The following is a 20,466-nucleotide window of genomic DNA, read 5'->3' on the forward strand; positions in this document are numbered from 1 at the left end:
GTCCATCTCCCAGAAGAAGCTAGGCAGGACTGCCAAGAGTGAGACAGGAAGCCCAGTGGTGCATCCTTAAATCCTTCTGGATTATCAGCTTCCTGGTCTGAGAGCAAGGCTGCATTCACCTCCCCAAGAGAGTCCTGGTGTCTTCACGTCGCGATAACCATAGAAAAGAATCTATTGCAGGAGTCCCTGTGACTGGTCTGCTCCTCATGGGGAGCACCTGGCTAGAGAGACACTCTCCCAACTCAAACTTAATTAGATCATATTTTTCCAGGGAATGTGGAGAGGATCAGCAGGTTTAGACATTTATGTCTAGGCCTTCATGGAGTGTGAGGAATTTGGAGATCCCAGGCAATCAGAAAAATGCTTTCCTCTTTCCAAACCTCACTTTTTGGCTAAGCTGGGGTTGCAGGTCCCCATCCCTGAAAACAAGCCAGGCAATATTCTGATATAAACTCCAACTTTGCTCTAGTGAGTGACTATTGTTTTCTCTCTTTGATAAATGAGGAAACAGTGAGGGGGCAGAAACAGAGGGAATACTTCCTAACTTATTCTGTGAAGCCAGCATTACCCTAAAACTAAAACCTGACAAAGACATTATGAGATCAATATCTTTCATGGATATAGATGCAAAAATCCTCAACAAAATATTAGCAAATCGAATCCAACAATATATAAAGAATTATACCATGACCAAATAGGATTTATTCAGATATGCAAGGCTGGTTCAGCACTTAAAAATCAATTAAGTAGTCCATCAAATCAATAGGTTAAAAAAAGAAAGCACTTGATCTTATCCACAGATTCAGAAAAAGAATCCAGTGAAAATCTGACACTGATTCATGATTCAAAACTCAATAAAGTGGGAATAGGGGGAAACTTCAACTTGATGAAGAATATCTACAGAAATCCTACAACTAACATCATACTTGATAAGAAACTAGGAGATTTCCTACTATGATTAGGAACAAAGCAAGGAGGTTCTTTCCCACCAATTCTTTTCAACCTCATTCTGGAAGTCCTAACTACCACAGTAAGTCAAGAAAAGGAAATAAAACTTGTATAGATTGGGAAAATAAATAAAACTGTCTTTGTCCATGGATGACATAATCATCTATGTGGAAAATCCAGAAGAATTGATCAAGCAAAATTCTTTAAAAAAAAAACTTCTATCATTAATAAGTTATTATAGCATGGCTGCAAGACACAGATTAATAAGCAAAAGTCTACCATTTTCCTATGGACCAGGTGTGAACGAGTGGAATTTGAAACTCAAAACAGTAATGTTTACATTTCCTTTCCCCAAATAAAATGCTTAAGTATCAATCTAACAAATTGTGTACAAGATTTATATGAAGAAAACCATAAAACTTGCATGAAAGAAATCAAAGAACTACATAATTTTATCCAGATGTTAGTTCTTCCCAACTTGATTCATAGACTCAGTGCGATCCTATTATTATTATTTGGGGGATTTATAAACTGATTCTAAAGCTTATATGGAAAAGCAAAAGAACCAGAACAGCCAACACAATATTGAAGGAGAAGAACAACTTCAAAGGACATTGCCTGACCTCAAGACTTACCATAAAGCCGGGCATGGTGGCACACATGGGTAATCCCAGCAGCTCTTGAGGCTGAGGCAGAATGATCGAGAGTTCAAAGCCAGGCTCAGCAACTTATCAGGCCCTAAGCAATGCAGTAAGATCCTGTCGCTAAATAAAATATTTAAAAGGGCTGGGGATGTTGCTCAGTGGTTAAGTGTTCCTGGGTTCAATCCCCCAATACCAAAAAAAAAAAAAAAAAAGCAAATACTACAAGGCTACAGCAGTCAAGACAGTGTGATATTGGTGAAATAATAGATAATTGAACAGGATAGAGGGCCCAGAAACAGACCCACATAAATATAATCAACAGAGACAAAGAAGCAAAGGCGACACAGGAAGCACATACAGTCTTTACAATATGTGGTGCTAAAACATCTCAACATCCAAGTGCCAAAGCGGGGGAAAATCTATATAGATACACAACTTGTCCTCTTCACAGATATGAACTAAAAATGGATCATAGGCCTAAGTGTAAAATGCAAAACTATAAAGTTCCTAGAATATAACATGGGAGAAAAATCTAGATGACCTTGGGTATCATGGTGTCTTTTTAGAAACAACTTTGAGGGCATGATCCATGAAAGAAATAAATCAGCTAGACTTTGTTAAAATTTAAAAATTCTGTTCTGTGAGAGTTAGCATCAAGAGAATAAGAAGACAAACCACAAATGGGTAGAAAACATTTGCAAAGGGCACATCAAATAAAGGAGACTCTCATCCAAAATATAGAAAGAACTCTTAAAACTCTACAAGAAGAACACTAATAACCTGATTGTAAAATGGTCTAAAGACCTTTAATAGGTATCTCGCCAAAGAAGAGATACAGATGGCAAATGAACATATGTAAATATGCTGTGTCAGGTGTCATTGGGAAACACAAATTAAAACCTCAACAAGATGCAACTACACTACCTATTAGAATGGCCAAAATCCTGGACACGGACACACCAAATGCAGATGAGTATGCAGAGCAACATGAGCTCTTATTTCTGGTGGCAATGAAAACTGGTATAGCCACTTTGGAAGACATTTGGGTGGTTTTTTACAAAACTAAATAGGATAGCCAATCCAATAGCAATTGTGCTCTTTGGAATTTACTCAAAGAAGCTGAAAACTTGTGTCCACATGAAAACCTGCCCACAGATGTTTATAGCAGCTTTATTCATAATTGCCAAAACTTCAAAGTGACTTTCAGTATAGGTGAATGGATAAACAAACTGATACCTTCAGACAGTGGAATAGTATTCAACACTAAGAAGAAGTGAGCTACGAAACCATGCAAAGACAGAGAGTCTTTTTTCTTTTTCTTTTAGGACTTTATAAACGTACGTTGTAGTTGGGTTTATCCTGACAAACTCATACATGCGTGGGAATTGATTTTCCCCTTTCCCTCCCATGCTCACTCCCCTCTTTCATTCTCCTTCCTCTATTCTACATGACTTCTTTTCACTCATTCATTAATTTGTATTTTGATTGTTTTTTTTTTATATTATCCTATCCTTTTCTCCCCTTTCCTTTATTTTCTCTAGCTTCCACATTTGACCTTTGAATTTCTAGATTTGGCTTATTTCGTTTAGCATGATATTCTTCTTTCCATCCACTTACCAGCAAATGCCATAATTTCATTGTGTTTTATGGCTGAGTGTGTGTGTGTGTGTGTGTGTGTGTGTGTGTGTGTGTGTGTATCACAATTTCTTAATCCATTCATCTATTGATTGGCATCTGGATTGATTCCATAATTCAGCTATTGTGAATTGTGCTGTTGTGAACATTGAGGTGGTTGTATTGCTTTAGTATGGTGATTTTAGATCTCTTGGGAAAATACCAAGGAGTTGGATAACTGGGTCATATGGTGGTTCCATCCCTAGTTTTTTGAGGAATCTCCATATTACTTCCCAGAGTGATTGTACTAGTCTGCAGTCCCACCAACAAAGTACAAGTGTTCCCTTTACTTACTGTTGCTTGTGTTCTTGATTGTTTGATTGTTGCCATTATGACTGGAGCAAGATGAAATCTTAGTGCAGTTCTGATTTGCTTTTCCTTGAATCCTAGAGATATTGTACATTTTTTTATATTTGTTTGTTGGCCATTTTGTTTGTTTTAAGAAATTTCTGTGTCTTTTTTTGTTTGTCTTTTTTTGTTTGTTTTGTTTTTGTTTTTGTTTTTGTTTTGTTTGTTTGCTTTTTTGGTGTTCAGCTTTTTGCGTTTATTGTATATTCTGTTTATTAATCCCCTATCCGAGAAGTAGCTGCCCAAGATTTTCTCCCACTCAACACAAGATCTTTAAATGCATATTCTAAATGAAAGAAACCAATCTGAAAAGACTATATATGTGTGATTCCATCTATATGACATTTTGGAAAAGGAAAAACTATGGCAACAGTAAAAAAACAAACAAACAAACAAAAAAAAAAACAGTGGTCACCAGCAGATGGAAGGATGATGAGGCAGAGCACAAAGAGTGTGTGGACAGTGAAACTACTCTGTGCGATGCTGTGAAGGTGAAGATGTGGCATTGTACATTGGTCCAAACCCACAGAACGAACAACAGCAAGAGTGAGCCCTAATATAAACCATGGGCTCAAGACAATGATGAGGTGTTAATACAAGTTTGTTACTGGTAACAAATTCTCAGGGGAGGGATGTTGATTTAGAAGGCTGTGCATGTGTTAGGGAAGAAGGCATATGGAAAATCTTGGCACCTTCTGCTCAACATTGCTGTGAGCCTAAAACTGCTCCCCAAGTCTTTACATATATGTTGTAAATGGATATAGATAGATAACAGAATAAAATGGTTTTGGGTTTTTTTCCTAACCAAGACAAAAGAGCACTATATATCTTCATCTTTATTTTTTTTTTTTTGTACCAGGGATTAAACCAGGGATGCTTAGTCACTGAGCCACATCCTCAGCCCTTTTTTCCCTCCCTCCCTCCCTTCCTCCCTCCCTTCCTTCCTTCCTCTCCCCTTCCTCATCCCCCTCCTCCCCCCTCCTCTTCCTCAACCTCCTCCACTGTCTCCTTCTTCTCCTATTTAGAGACAGGGTCTCTCTGAGTTGCTAAGTGCCTTGCTAATCTGCTGAGCCTAGCTTTTATTGCGGGATCCTTCTGCCTCAGCCTCCCAAGTTGCTGGGTTTATCTTCATCTTTATGTATTTTTTTTAAGGAAGAAATCTTGAACATCCTTTCCTTGTCCCTTATTTTCCAAGTCCCAGATTTGCAATAACTGTGCTTTATTTTTGCATGGATGTAAGTCCACCCCACACACATTGCCTCTTGCTCTACTAGTACCACCACGTCTGTGTTGTGAGTGTTGTTCCATGGAATACAGGATGTTTGCATTAAACATTCCATTTTTATCATGTACGTTTTGCCCTATGCTCTGCACAACTTTTAGATCTCACGGGAAGAACTGACTGGCATTGTTTTGTAGATGTTAGAACACTGACCTCTTTATTGTACTAGTTCTCAGAGTTGGAGGCTGGCAAAGCTCTGGCTCGTATCACTAGGACATCCTCAAAATGCACACAGGTCCTTGCCCATGTAGCCATGAGGTAAAGAAATTGGTAATCTGTTGTTATTTCTCAACTTCTTTTTGCATTAAAAAAAAATGGGACCAGGTACAGCATAGAAATTACAGCTCATCAACAATGGGAGAGTGGTAGACAGAGGAGGGACTATGGTTTATCATGAAGACTATGAAGTTTTCATTCACTCACTTAAAAAGTGTTTACCAAGAATAGTGCTGGATACTATAGAAGTGACAAAAATTAAAAGATATCCCTCTCAGTGAGGTCACAGATTTATACACATATGGATGGTTCTTGACTTAGTTAGGATGGTTTTGACTTAAAGATTTTTCAGCTTTATGGCTGGGCACTAGGGTGCATGCCTGTAATCCCAGCAACTGTGGAGGCTGAGGCAGCGGGCGGGGGGGGGGGTGGTGAGTTAGAGGCCAGCCTCAACAACTTAGCAAGGTCCTAAGCAACTTAGTGAGACCCTGTCTCAAAAGACAAAAAGGGGTAGGAATGTGGCTTAGTGGTAAAACATCTCTGGGTTTAATCTCCAGTACCCCCCCCAAAAAAAATGATTTTTCAGCTTTACTGTAGTGGAAAAACAATATGCATTCAGTAGAAACTGTACTTCAAATTTTGAATTCTATTCTTTTTCTGGACTGACAGTAGACAGTAAGATCTTCTGATGCTGGGCAGCAACTTCAAGCTGCAGTTCCATCAGCTGTGTGTTCACAAAGGGGAGCAACAGATACTGTACCACGTGCTGTATTGCTCAGCTTGAGTGTTTGGCAGGTTGGGTTTCTTAAATGCATTTTCCTTAAGATACTTTCTGTTTACCAAGTCTTTATCATGACATGGCCTCACCGTAAGCTGGGGATTTTTTTTTTTTTTTTTTTTTTTTTTTTTTTTGTATAAGCAAGTAAAATGCAGCATCTAAGGAATTCTAAGAGCATTGCCTGAGTGTGCAGGGAAAGCTTCCTGAGGGTCTGGTGTTCATGCTGCTTTCAATCTGACCAGGAGGAACCAGGCAAGGAGTGAGGAAATGATGGCGTTTAGAGGCAGAAGAGCTGCCTGGGAAATTTTCAGGAGGTTGGAAAGAAATAGAGAGCTTATTAGGGGAAACCATGGTCTGACAGCAGGCCTCTGGCTTACCTGTCCAGCCCAGTTCAGGTCCTTCTTAGCCAACACTGGCATATTGAGGGTTCCAGGCCTCTGCATCTCAGTCCTGCACTAGCCTACCTCCATCGAGCTCCATGAGAGACTAAATATGGTAAAAACTGTATTCTCCATCGTGTGTATAGAGAGGCATTTTCCTGCTATTCTGAAAGGAGCTATAATCCTCTGTCATCAAACAAGGAGCAGAGCGTTGACACCTGGTAGACAATAATTATTGTCCATTTCTGGCCAAACTGCAGCGGAGCCTCGCTTGGACTCTGCCTGGAACCATAGAATGTCTAGACTGCAAACCTCATAAAAGCAATAACTGCTGCTAATAATCTCTAAAGCTGTGAGAAATATGTTAAAAATAGAGGTACAGAAGAATTTTTGTTCATGCCTCCCACAGGTTCTGGCAGGTATGGCTTGCTTAGAACTAGTGGCCGATAGGATCTGAGTCACAGGATGATCGGAAGGGAATTCTCAGGGGTAGCTTTGCGCTTTTACTCACCAGCAGTCTAGGAACATGTGGGTTATTTCAAATGCTGACCATGAGGCCACCGTGCCCTGTTTTGGAGGCTTCTGTGTGTGCCTTCCGTCATGTGGCATTGTCTGCCTCTTAGAGAAGGGGCAGAGAGGACGGGGTACCAGAACTCAGTTTAGCTACAAGGGGAGGCTGTGTTGGGAGTGGAAGTCCCTCAGGATTTTTAGATAAGTTTCAACAAGTTTTATAATTAATTGTGCTTTTGTTGTTGTTTCCTTCCAAGTTAGAGAAACACTTCCCCACCCTCTGCCCTGATTGCACCTCTCAGGGGTTTCCTTTAACAGAGAAGCTAATGGTCTGCCAGGTGCAAGGTGTGAAGACAAATGTTTCCACTTAGAGGCGAATGCATCTCCATTACAAGGGATCATGACAGTCTCAGAAGGAAAGACTCCGCAATGGATGGATTTTACCTGGCCTCCAAGAAAACATGGCAGTTAGATGCAACCAGGTTCTCTTTGGGACTACCCTGTTACTACCCAGGGATTCTAACTGCATAGGAAGCCTGGCAGAGGCAGTCATGGGAAGGGTGGCACAGGGACATGATTTTAATACAGCTTATAATCTTCACAACAACCTAGTGAGTTGGGAACGGTTTCTCTGATGGGAAAGTGAAGACCTAGGAAGTTAAACAAGCTGCCGAACACCTCACAGCTCATCAAGGGTAGAGCACTGATTTGAACACAAATTTGGGTAATTCCACAGCCCAGCCTCCCTTTGTCTTATTAAATGATGGATCGTACAGTACAGCAATCTTTAGCACATCCCGGGACTGCTTGCCTTGGGGTTGATGTTATGGTTTGAACAGTCTTGTATCCTTGAGGCCAAGTGAGAAAAATTGCTGCTGATAACAAACATGCATATATTCACAGAGCCTCTTTCATGAGGTTTTCTGGGCCTTGAAAACAGTTCTGGTAATTTTCTAAACCTACCAGGGCCCTTGGGGACTTTTTGGAGAGCCTGCTAGGAGGAGAGCCTCAGTGCTCTGGATGCTGTAATTTTCATCGAATTCATGCATAATCAAGGTGTAGCACACGATGTTTTGATGTATGTATACAGAGCAAAATGATGACTGTAGCCGAGCAAGTTACCTGTCCTCCTCACCCAGTTACCTCTTTATGTCTGTGGTGAGAACACCTGAGATCTACCCTCAGCCAATTTCCAGGATACAACACAGCATTGCTAACCATGGTCCCTTGATCCAGATTTGTTCACCCTCCCTAACCGAAACAGATACGCCCTTTGAGCAATATCTGCCCACTTCCTCCACCTCCCTACGCCTGGTAACCACCACTCTATTCTGTTTCTATGAACTTAACTTTTTTGGATTCTACATATTGGTAAGATCACGCATCGTCCAGTATTTTTCTTTCTGTGTCTGGCTTTTTTCATTTAGCTTAATGTCCTCCCTATGGTCACAAATGGCTGGATTTCTTTATTTTTCAAGGATAAATAATACTCCATGGCATATGTGTGTTTGTGTGTGTGTGTGTGTGTGTGTGTGTGTGTGTGTGTGTGGCCTTTCTTTTTTAAATCCATTTATCTGCTGGTGGACACTTAGTATACCCACGCCCATAGAAATGACTTCCACTAGCATACAGCTGGACTCCACTGGCTTGCGGGTGTTCTGGGGACCTCAGGCAACCAGATGAGCCTGTCATCCCTAGAGGTCACTGGGGTACCCTTCCCTGTGTTCTTACAAGAATTGAGTGGAGGAAAAATGGCATAGAGGAGGGCCAGTGGATAGGGAGGAGCCCTTGCTGACTCACCCCTGGACCTCTCAGACCAGCTACCATTGCAAGTGCCTTTTTCTCTGTCCCTCTTCCTCGGCTGTTGCCTTCTTTACCTCCTTGGATCTTCCCAGAACACCCTGGAGATATTGAATCTGAAAAGAACCCCCATTTGTGTAAATGGAAACGCAGAGGTGATGTGACTCCATGCCATGGACAGCATGGTAAAGGGCACCGGCCAGCCCAGGGCACACCCCTGGGGCAGCAAAAGCTCCCCAGCCTTCAAAGTCAGAGCTTCTAATCATGGCTACCAGTGCTCACCCGTGGGGCCCTTCTAGCAACCCACCTGGCAACCAACGTTTATTGAGCACACCCTGGGCTGTGGGCCTCAGGTCTGTCCCTGGGCCTTCCCTACACAACACCATGTTACAGGCATAGTTCCCGCTGAAGACCTCATTTCCTAGGCTCCCTGGTCACCTGGCTTCCCACCAGCTCTGCCCAGAGGGAGGCCGGAGGGTGGCAGGTGGAAAAACTAGGTCTTTTCCTCCACTCTTTCTGCCTGGAGACATCTCCTGCAGTGTCTGAGTGTCCTTGGCTCTAGCTCCTGCAGAATAGACCTCTGGGGTTCCAACTTCTACTGAGGATCCCTGCAATGAAGACCCCTTCATCCCACCCACCCAATGGTGGCAGTGGCCTCCTGCAGCTGCTGATCTTAGGGTGCCCCTGTTGGGTTCTCCTCTCTCCCATCACCCATATAAGCCACTACCTCATGATGTTCCCTCTCTTTAGAGACTTGGGTCTTGGCTGGCCCTACAGATTCATATATGTTGGCTCTGAATGAAGGCTTTACTGGCATTCCTTAGAACAGCCCCCAGGGACTCTTGTTTTACAGATCAGAACCCTGAAGCTCAGAGATGAGAAGGGACTTGGTGTCTCTTGACTAGAGAGTAGTTCAGCCAGAATTAAGACCTACTCCTGTCCAGAGCAAGCCTGGGCTCCCACTCACTCCTCTGGTTGCTACTTTGAGCTTCTGTTTCCTCATCTCTAAAAGAGACAGAATAGGTCTACAGTGCAGCACTGTTTCCTGGGAGGGAGGGAAAGAGGGGGAGAATGAGAGCGAGCAAGCGAGAGTGAGCCTGTATCCATCCACATGCCTTGGGATGCCTCCATGATGGGTCCCATCTTGACACCCAGCCTCAGTGGGCATGTGCTGCCAGTGAGTCCTACTATATGCTTTTTCCTGTGCCCTTCACAGGGAAGCCAATGTGGGGTGGTGGCTCTCCCTGCAAAATCAGCCAGTAAGTGATGGGCAGTACCCAGGGATCTACACTGTCTAGGGCATTTGGTTGCCCCTAGCAAGGGACTTGAAAGTTAACTCTCTTTTGGATTTGTGTGTTTTTTTGTTTTGTTTTGTTTTTGCTCTAAGTTCTTAGAGGTTTCCACAGGTGTGGGTTTTAGGCTGCCATTGGTAGAATTCATGGTTTTATTATTTCCTGAAGAATGCTATTTATTTCTTAGTCCTTCTCCATGAAAGAGAGCTCTCTGTAGTAGGAGATGAATAAGGACCAAACTGCTAAAACTGTCTTTCTGGTTCCAGAGATAGAGCCATTCTTTCCTTGCAGCCCAGAATGCAATCTTGAGATAGGAAACCAAAACCAGCTTTGCTTTTCCCCTAATCTCGTGGAATATTAGAGTCAGAAAACCCTCAAACTTCATCTAGCACAGAATAAGCTTCTATTTTGCAGAGGAGAACAATCAAGGCTTCTGGATATTAAGTGAACTGTTTAAAGTCACACAGTGTGTTGGTGGCAGAAGCAAACCTAGAACCCAAGGTGTCTCATTCCCCATTATGGGAAGGGTGTGTGTGGCCTGGATCCACAAGCAGAGGTAGAAAAATTGCTCCATGTTTGTCATCAGCCAGACCCCAAGATGACACTGGAGGATCCGGTTAGGACCACAGCCCTGTGTTTCAAACAGTTCCAAATCTCTACTGTGGTTGCAGAAAAGCAGACTTGGCATAGCTGTGCCTTTCGGTAAAGATTTTTGTCCACAAATATCTTAATTTTATTTACTAGGCTGTCTGGCACATAATAGCATGCATTATTAATAGAGTAGCTAATACCATCTATTAAATAGGCACACTCTTTGCATTGTAAAATGAGCCTCTCTTTTACGGTGTGCTTTACAACACCATGTGAAAGCAGCATGTGCTCAGAATATTCTAGCAGGCTTCCATTTGACCTTATGTGACAATACAAAAGAAGGGGCCAATGCTGGCCCATCTCAGTGTCCTGGTGATGAATGCAGAAGCACATCTTTAAGCCGCATGCTCTCCTGGACCAGTGTGTGTCTGAAGGGCTTCCGACAGGGTGAACCTCTGGTTCTGAAACTCTTATTCTCCCCCACTGCCCAAGTTTGTCCACTACCTCCAATGGTGAGTCACGGAGATTTCATCTGCCACCCGCGGCCTTGTGAGCGCTACAACCATGGAACTGTGGTGGAGTTTTACTGTGATCCTGGCTACAGCCTCACCAGTGACTACAAGTACATCACCTGCCAGTACGGAGAGTGGTTCCCTTCCTATCAAGTGTACTGCATCAAATCAGGTGGGTCCTCCGAGGAGGAGCGGCAGGCCCTCCCGGGTCGCTTGTGTCTGCTCCCCTCCCACAGCATCAGGAACAGGCTGTGGAAACGTGTTGCCTGTATGTGGGGCTGGGCTGTCCTGTGCCAGATGATTCCAGGCCCTGTTCCGAGGGTCGGGAGTACTAACCTGTCCATTCCCAGGTTAAAATGCTGGTCCTCTGGACAGGGTCCCTAGTCCCTTGGCATCTATGAAAGGACCTCGGCCTCGGGACAGTTTTCTCCCATCCTTGGCAAGGATACAGGCCTGGGGTGTGACCAGAATCCTGCACCCTGCCCTGGGACTCAGTGATCCACCTTTCTCTTCCAGTAAAAAATGGATATGAGAATATGAATGATACTATGGATGCTTAGACTTTTTCTCACTTACACAAATGGAGGCCATTTTCAAGTTCCAGTGCTTTCCTAACTTAGTGACAAGTTACTTGGGAACTAGCTTCACCACTCAGCCCACCAAGGTAGTGACCACATGACAAAGGCCTGGATACTGGCATGTCAATCTCCTGCCCTGCCCTGCCCTGCCCACTCTTTCCAGCATTTTCCAGACCATGGCCATGGCCACTGCTCCAAGCCACAATGATGGCTTCATGCTGCTGCCCTGGACACAGCATGTGAGGGACATGCTTTATTAATACTGGGAATCTGGAGGCACACAGGTGTCCATGTGAACCAGCAAAGGGAGAGGTGCACAGAGTAAGAGGACGGCCACCGAGCATGATGAGAAGAGGGAGGAGGAGACAGGGGACCGGGTAGCTTGTGGCAAAAGGCTGAAGCTCTGTTCTGGAAGGGTCTGTTCTGACTGAATCTTACTTTCAGGAAGATGGATAAAGTGAGGCTGAGGGCTTTGGTCAGGCATGTCCCCTTAATCCTCCTTTTTTGGCTTTATGCCACCACCCCTTACCCCACCCAATAACATGTCCCAGAACATTACCAAGGTCTATAGTCCCACTCCTCCCTCCCCCAGCTCTTGGTCCATTTCAGAACAACTTCCTTCAGAAAGAGGACCCCTGCCACTCTCTGCACAAGGAGGCCCATTATTCAGATTATGCCAGGCTCTCAGGCCAGGTGTAGAATATGAACGGGAAGGTCTGTCTTCAACCTCACAGAGCCCATGCTGCAAGATGGGTTTTAGTGTGGTGTGAATCCTAATGTGATTTATAGGCACTGTGCCAGGTGCACGGTGTCACTGTGAGCCCCAAGGGGCCAATAGTTACTCTCTGGGTGTCTCATGTGCCAGATGAATCCATCAACAGAACCTACGGGAATTTGGCACCCACAGCACAAACCTCTTGCATGGTTCTGTTCTCTCACGGCAGAGCAAACATGGCCCAGCACCCACGAGACCCTTCTGACCACATGGAAGATCGTGGCATTCACGGCAACCAGTGTGCTGCTGGTGCTGCTGCTTGTCATCTTGGCCAGGATGTTCCAGACCAAGTTCAAGGCCCACTTCCCACCCAGGTCAGTGCAGCAGAGAGAGCATGTGACAAGTGTAAAGCCAAGATCCTTGGGTGGAACAGGGAAGAGAGAGAAACATCTTCCAGAAATGTTTTGGGGTATCGGGGCCAGAGCACCACAGGCCTCATTTGTCCTTCCCCCAGGAGAACATTCTGGGGTGAGCATTGTGAGGGCTGGAGAAGGGAACAAATGAGGGCTGCATGGTGCCCACTGCCCCACAGGGCACCACTCCCACCTTCATGTGGCCCTGGAGGATGAGACATGTACAGAGGACAAGGTGACAAGGTTTGAGGTGTGTGTCCAACCGAAGTCAGTTGTGTGTGCAATGGGCAGTCTCAGGACGGAGAACAGATGTGATGGGCAATCAGGAAGGGACTAGTGAGCCTCTGCCTGGAGTCTAATCTGAGCCTGCTGAATGGGATATTTGGAGGGTGGATCTCTATGCCCCGACCCCGTGCCCCACCCACTGCCCCTGTTGTCTACACAAATAAGCTCAGCCTGGTGTCTTCACCCCTGTAGTTTTCATAATGATTTAGGACCTAATGCTTCAGAACAGGGCACTTTCCCGACTAAGAACAATCTAGCTCCCAGGATCATGCAAACCACCCCTGAAAGGGGGAATTTTGCTGAGGGAAGGAGGAGGCTCCTGGAACCAGCCACCTCTTTCTCTTCCCTCCAGGAAAACCCAGTGTATCTCTCACAACTCCCTATGGGGAAAGGGGCAGCTTATTGGGGACAACATTCACTCCCTTTCCCTTAGCCCCACCCCTCCAGGGCAGGACACCTCACTTCCCTTAGCAATGCTAAGTCAGGATGTGTTAGTCAGCTTTGTGGTCACTATGATGAAATACCTGAGATAAACAACTTCGAAGGAGAAAAGATTTATATTGGACACAGGGTTTCAGAGATTTTAGTTCATGGTCGGCTGGTTCTATCACTGTGGGCCCGAGGCAAGGCAGAACGTCACTTCAGAGAACACACAGTGGAGCAAGGCTGCACAAGTCACATTAGCCAGAAAGCAGAGAGAAGGGCACGGAGAGAGGCTCAAGTCCCAAGATCCTTTCAAGGGCCCGTGTGCAATATCTGATTCCTACCACTAGATCCTACTTCTTAAAGTCTCCACAACCTCGTAGTAGCGCTATCAGCTGGTCCTCAACACACGAGCTTTTGGGATGGATCCAAGTCATAACAGTGATTTAGCAGCAGAAGCCCTGCAGGGTCACATCTTATAGGCATGCCACTTTCCCTAGCCATGAAAGTGTGCTAGGTATAGGGTCACCTGCAGCCCTTTCCATACCAAAAGATGTGTCTGTGCCACCCTGGTGCCATCACCAAGCCCATCCTGAAGTGCCAGAAACTTCCTTCCGCTCAAATCTGCCATCCATTCTGAGTCTGCATCATTATTATTTATTAATCCAGGAACCATATTCTATCACTGAGCAATTACGGTATCTCAGAAAGGCCGAAGGATCACAAAGAGGAGGCTAAATTCACGGCTGTGATTTATAGTACATTAGAGTACTTTAAAATGGCCCGCAGAAGCTATTTTTCTACTTATGCTTGGAAGAAGTTTCCAGGATATCGACTAAATATTAAGATGTTTCAAAAATGTTCTCAAAACTCTTTCACTTGATGTTCTAAATCCCTTGAGTATTTCCATTTTGTATTATTCTCTAGTTTTGGAAAATTGGATTCCATCTGTCCAAATGGATGGTAAGATTCTCAAGGGCAAGTCAAGAATGAAGATTGTTCCCCATGTCCCAGGAATACAGACACTGTGGAGGTGTTTGATGACAGGGCATATGGCAGCTGAGCAGCCTGGTTGGGGCTTAGCAGAAGGGAAGCTGACAGGTCATGGGGGGCGCTGCCTGAACACAGACCATTAGGGTGGTAAATGGAAAATACAGAGAGGCCTGTCCTGGACAGGATGACCTGGAGGTGAAAGGGACAGTGAGGAGACCTGAGTGAGAAGAGGAGGTCCTTTGTCCAGGATGCACTAACTAGTGGCTCTAAGAGAGGCAACATCAGATTCCAAATATCCTTCCCTCCTGCCTGCCACCCTCTAGGGAGCATGGGCTTTGACAATCTTCCACCCTCTCCGGGTAGCCTTGAAGAACTATAGAGCAAGGAGCTCACCACCATGAGCCATAGGCCTTTGCAAGATGTTTCTCATAGTGGACTCCAGACCATCCTTCAATCATTAGAGAAAAGTGCAGTCTGATACTGTCCTCTACCTCAGGTGCCATGTCCAGACCTTTCATATCTTTGGGATTTGGAGCCATCAGCACTTGGGGACTCAGGCTCCTCCTGCCCAAATGGGTCACCTTTCCTTCCTGACATGTCACTATCTGACCTCAATGCAGCTCAGAGCTCTAGCTTTCAGCAGAATCAGTAAGCTCTGTCCACCACTTACCACGCCGGGTTCCTTCTGGAGCCAGGAACAGAGTGCAGTGGTCCGATGGAGCCCGGGGTTGGTGTCAGACACCACCTGGGCTTGAGCCCAGCTGTGCTGACCATGCAGAGTGATGAGATACACAGGGGCCAGGCCCAGAGCAACACAAGTGCCCCTACATGAGCATGCCTGTAAGGTGACAAATTGGCTTCCCAGCCACCACCGGAACCCTCATGCCAGCAACACAGGCTGTGCATAAGCTACCATGCTGGAGGAGTCAGGAGGTGGCCTATGAACCCACGCAACTTGAATGAGGAAGTCAGGTCAGAGCATGCTCCTAGTCAGACTTTTTCATTTTGTTGTTATTCTGTCTTATCTAAAAATGAGTGGTTTTTATACTATACCAGAAAACAAAACAAACAAAAAAAAATATCAGGCACAGACAAGTCATCTTCCACGGGGCACTTAGGGTCCACCATTCCCTGGAGGTTTCACGGTGCCACTGTGCTTTCAACACCATCCCGGGAGATACAGCAGAGGCATTTTGGGATATTCTGCTAGAATGGGACACATGGTTCCTTCCCTTCCACACACAAGTTCATAGCCCAAACCCAGAGGCCAAATTAGGGAGGAAAGAAGTACAGGAGGTAATAGATCTCAGAGGCAACAGGAAGCACTGAGGCAGGAGGACACAAGAGTGACAAGAGCAAAACCTCTTCCCTCTCAAGCATGGCCATGGTGGGCTTCACTGTCTGCCAGAGCAGACCCAGAAATTAGGCTGGTTCTTCTGCACCACCATCCATGCTGGTCTCTAGCACCCACTGGGAGCCCCAAGCATCCCAGCTCTGGTGGGGAGCACTGGAGTAGCCTTCTGACTTATTGACACCATTTCCTCCACACAGGGGGCCTCCCAGGAGTTCCAGCAGTGACCCTGACTTCGTGGTAGTGGATGGAGTGCCCGTCATGCTCCCGTCCTATGATGAGGCTGTGAGTGGTGGCTTGAGTGCCTTAGGCCCTGGGTACCTGGCCTCAGTGGGCCAGGGATGCCCTATACCTGTGGACGACCAGAGCCCCCCAGCATATCCTGGCTCTGGGGACACGGATACAGGACCAGGAGAGTCAGAAACCTGTGACAGCACATCGGGCTCTTCCGAGCTGCTCCAGAGTCTATATTCACCTCCCATGTGCCAAGGGGGCACCCGCCCCACCTCGGACAACCCTGACTCAATTACTAGCACCGCGGGGGAAGTGGCATCCACCAGCCCGGGCATCGACATTGCAGATGGTAAGTATTTGCCCCAAGGCTGAACTGCACCTGTAAACACCTCACACCCAGCATCGTTAAGCCAGCTCCTTGCTGCACACAGCCCGGCTCCCTAGCGCAGGGCTGAGTCATTTGCCTTCCACTCAGCTCCCATTGCTTTCTGCTTTCTGTAATAAGTAGAGGCTTTGGCCAAGGCCAGTCATTGTAAGGAATGACTATCATTTTGCAAATAATAGGTCCACTAATGGAAATTTTAGGAGACCCAAAGGGCATCAAGCCACCCAGAGTTGAAAGGCTACAGTGACCCTGCTTTAGTTTTATAGCAGGTATGTGATACAGGATGTTTTCCTTTTTTATCCCTTAGTTAGGCAGGGCTTCTAAAAGCAGAGCTTAGGAACAGGATAACACACCCAGGCAAAGAGAAATGTCAGGGCCCTGACAGTGTCCCAGCCCCAGAGAAGTAATATAGAAGTTACTTTTACCCCATGTGAGATAAAAGGTGCTCATGCACCTGTTGCAAGGAAGGGCAGAGTACAGCTCATGGAAAGGGAGGGAAAATGTATCAATTATTTAGGGAGCTGTTTCCCAGGGGAAGAAAGCACCAGCCCAACTTTGCAACTATGAATTCTATTTTACGGTATTAGCAACACAGAAACAGAGGCCTCTTGGGTTCCCACAACCACACTGCCATTCTGAACTTGAATCTGTCACTAAAGTCCAACACTTTATTTTATTTTTTTAATGAACTGGGAATAGGATCACAATTGCTTTCCAGCAAATAGATGTTATACCAAAGAGTTGGCTTATTTGACCTTTCTTCTCCTCACTGATTTCTGGAATTGTCAAAATTCCAAATTGCTATGGTGTTTTTGGTTATACTAAGCTCATAAGCGTGTCTTCTTTAACAGAGATTCCTCTAATGGAAGAAGATCCCTAACTGGGTGAACTCCTCAAAATTCTACTGCCCCTTGGGGAAAGGAATCTTCAGCCTTGGAGGGAAAGCCACAGACAGACAGAGATTGAGGGCATGAGGGACATTTTCTAATCTGTCTACATGGGGACAGTGATGCACATCATACATCTCGAACTCAACAGTGAGGCTAACAAACTGCAGGGGCAGTGCTTTTAAAGGACACTCGAGGATTTGACAAGACCAGTGGGGAACGGAGCGCAGAGGGCAGACCCCTGTGCTGTCCTGAAGGGAGGTGTTGAGTGTGCTCAGTCCTGCGGAACCTGGGGCAGTTCCATGCGTACCCACTGCATCACACATCCTGTTGGCCTCTGAGTACTCCCTGCCCCCTCTGAAAGCATGTCACATTTTGTAAATTTGCTTCTCAAATCTGCTTCAAACTGTTGCTGGACTCCAAAGCTGGATGGGTCAGCCTCTGCAGAAAGTCCATGTTGAGCTACCAGAAGAGGAGCACACCTCCCCTGTGCCCTCAGTAAGGGACCAACTTCCAACAGAAAGGCTCTCGGATGACATTCGGACCATCTTCCTTCAGCCGGGAAAGCTCTGCTCAGAGAAGGATGTGGCGGTCCCCATCAGAAAGGGAAGGAAAGGCAAGCAGACTCTACTTTCTGGCAATTTCTTCAAGGAGGGGAGCTCTCGTACTCTGTGCCACGGAGCATCAAAGCATCAGCGTTTGGTGATGGAGCATCAGTATTTGTGTTCGTGGTATGGCACATGGATCCCTGGTGTTGGCTAAGTCGCGTGACTTTACATATGATCAGAATGTGTTCAAATACATCTCATGGTGGAGAAAGTAACTAAGGTAATGTTTGGTTTGGGACTTTTAAAAAGACTCCATCCAACAGTTGACCGAGTCATGAGTTTCATTCTGGGTGACTGTTATGTTGTTGCCCTTACTCCAAAACTTAGACATATTTTTATTTTCCAAAACAGAAATTGTTTCTGTAAACATATTCTTCCTCCAAAGAAAGTGAATTCTTTATTTCCCTACATTATTTTGTCCTGCAGAATCAGGAGGCTCCTCCCAGCCCCAAGACCTCCCTCCTCTCTTGCTTCTGGGGCCTTGAGCTGCCTCGCCTGCCTGCCATCCCTACAGTCCTGCTGCAGGGGTCTCAACAGTGCCCACTGGGTGTTGTTCCTATGAAACTGATTGATTGATACATAGCAAACAAACAAAAATAATGCCCTGACTCCGAAAGTGTCTCTTCAAATATATGTTGGTTTGTGGAGTTGATTCCTTTCCTCCTCCGGGTTTTAGACAAATATAAACAAAACTCTGATCCATAAAATTGCTGTGCCGACAGAGCAGTGAGGTCTGGAAGCTTGATCGGGTCCTGGTTTTTTCTTGACACAGACTGATTAAAAATTAAGAAGAAAATGTCAGTTTGAAGCGTGACTTTAATAGTGGAGTGGAGTCGGGTGGGCAGGAAGCTGGTGGCAGTGATCATGGGTGATGGGAAGAAAATGTGGGCTTAAGAACTGGAGGCTGGTCTGGGGTTGTGGCTCAGGCATAGAGCGCTTACCTTGCACGTGTGAGGTCCTGGGTTCAATCCTCAGCACCACATAAAAATAAATAAATAAAATAAAGGTATTGTGTCCAACTCCCAGTAAAAAATAAATTAAAAAAAAAAAAAAGAACTTGAGGCTGACCAAGAGGACACCTGGAAAGGGCTTGCCTAGCTATCACCTAATGCAGAGCCCACCCTTGGAGGAGGTGCCATCAGCAGTGACAATGGCGTTGAGCACATGGTTACAGTGCCGGTAATTAGAGATGGGGTAACAGCCTCACCCTGCCCCGGCACAGCTTCATACCACTGGTCCCATTTATTTGAAGGAGCCGGTATTCACAAGGGTGGGTGGGTGTTAGGCATCACGTGGCCTGATAGTGTGGGCCAGGTGGGAACAAGGGAAATGAACCCTGTGTGGACAGCCTCCACCCGTGAGCCAGAGCTGGGCTCTTCTCTATTCTCACACCTGTCCTCCCTCCCATGCCCCCTAGATGTAGCTGTCTCTCTGAGACCACTAGGTGAGTGTTCCATGTTCCATGGGACACACAGAAGGAGGCATGCAAAGCTATCTCTGTGGCCTCCCTTGCCTTCTTCCAGAAAACGTAGCAGCAGTGGACAGCCACCAAGCACAGGATTGCCTTGCCAGCCCTAGCCCTGGGGGAAAAAAATGCCACAGTGCCAGAGACTTCAAGGTATTCGTGGCAACATAGTTCTAAGCACAGAGTCTGGCGGGAAGGCAGAGCATCTTGATTGCAACCAAATCCCCAGGACACTCCCTGCCATCCCTGTACTCTGTAGACACACCAGAGATTCCGCTACAAATATTTACAGAGCTGTTGTTCTCACTACTGTGAGCATATGTGGCAAGAAAGAATCCACATGGTATTCCAAGCATGTCATGATCCTGGCTTTCATTTCTATTAAAAGTCCCAGAGGCCCTGGGTGCAATGTAACAGAATCACTTTTCTCCTGCCACCTTCTGAGTGCAGACAGATCTGGCTGTATGGTGACTTGGTGCCCTAGCCATGCACTGTGTGAGAGAACCATGCCAAACACAAATGCCCTCTGCCTCAGGGGAGGGCTGCCTGGCACACACAGCTGAGAAGCCCAGGGTGCTGTGACATGCCAGCCCAAGGTGTCCGCCCGAGTGTTCATTCCAAGGAAGAGCAGAGCATGTGTTTTCTGGCTGCCTTGCTCCCTCTCAGGAGCACATCAGAAGTCACGGGTATCTTCACACTTCATTTCCATGTAGCTTTTTTTAATTTCAAGGTTGTGATTTGCTGGTGTGGAATCTTTAGGCCCTTTCCCACCCAATTTCACCTGGCCCAGCAGCTGGCAGGCTGCTGTCTATTCTTGCAGAGATGCTGGTACAGAGCCTCACTGCAGGTGCAGGTGGGTCAAATGCAGAGGAGGCTCCTGGACCTCAGCATTCTCCCACTCCTTCCTCCCAAGTCCAAGCCCAACAGCATACAGTTTCCCTTCCTCTAGCTGTTCCTCACAGAGGCTGCACAGCACCATGTGAGAGTGTGGGCTTTGGAAGGAAGGAGACAGACATCACCTGACTTCAAAATCTGCCTCCTTCCCTACCTGGCTGTGTACTTGGTCAAGGCATTGACCTCCCTGGGCCTCAAATCCTAAATGTAGAATTTGGAGATGGTTTGCCTTTGTCTTCCTCTCTGGACTGTGGGGAGGA

General features: G+C 46.0%; 1 protein-coding gene across 3 annotated transcripts in view; it reads left to right on the plus strand.

The window, feature by feature from the left end:
- Susd4 (sushi domain containing 4) overlaps positions 1–18,731 on the plus strand; it is a 126,769-nt gene extending 108,038 nt beyond the window's left edge. For all 3 annotated transcript variants that reach the window (XM_076873151.1, XM_076873150.1, XM_076873149.1), the window contains exons 6-9: positions 10,956–11,147; positions 12,498–12,642; positions 15,934–16,316; positions 17,204–18,731. In XM_076873151.1, the coding sequence (XP_076729266.1) occupies positions 10,956–11,147; positions 12,498–12,642; positions 15,934–16,316; positions 17,204–17,232 (749 nt within the window). In that variant the 3' untranslated portion in view covers positions 17,233–18,731. The remainder of the gene's footprint in view (positions 1–10,955; positions 11,148–12,497; positions 12,643–15,933; positions 16,317–17,203) is intronic.
- Positions 18,732–20,466: the final 1,735 nt, after the last annotated feature.

This window comes from Callospermophilus lateralis, chromosome 13, assembly GCF_048772815.1.
Source record: "Callospermophilus lateralis isolate mCalLat2 chromosome 13, mCalLat2.hap1, whole genome shotgun sequence".
Lineage (NCBI taxonomy): Eukaryota > Metazoa > Chordata > Mammalia > Rodentia > Sciuridae > Callospermophilus > Callospermophilus lateralis.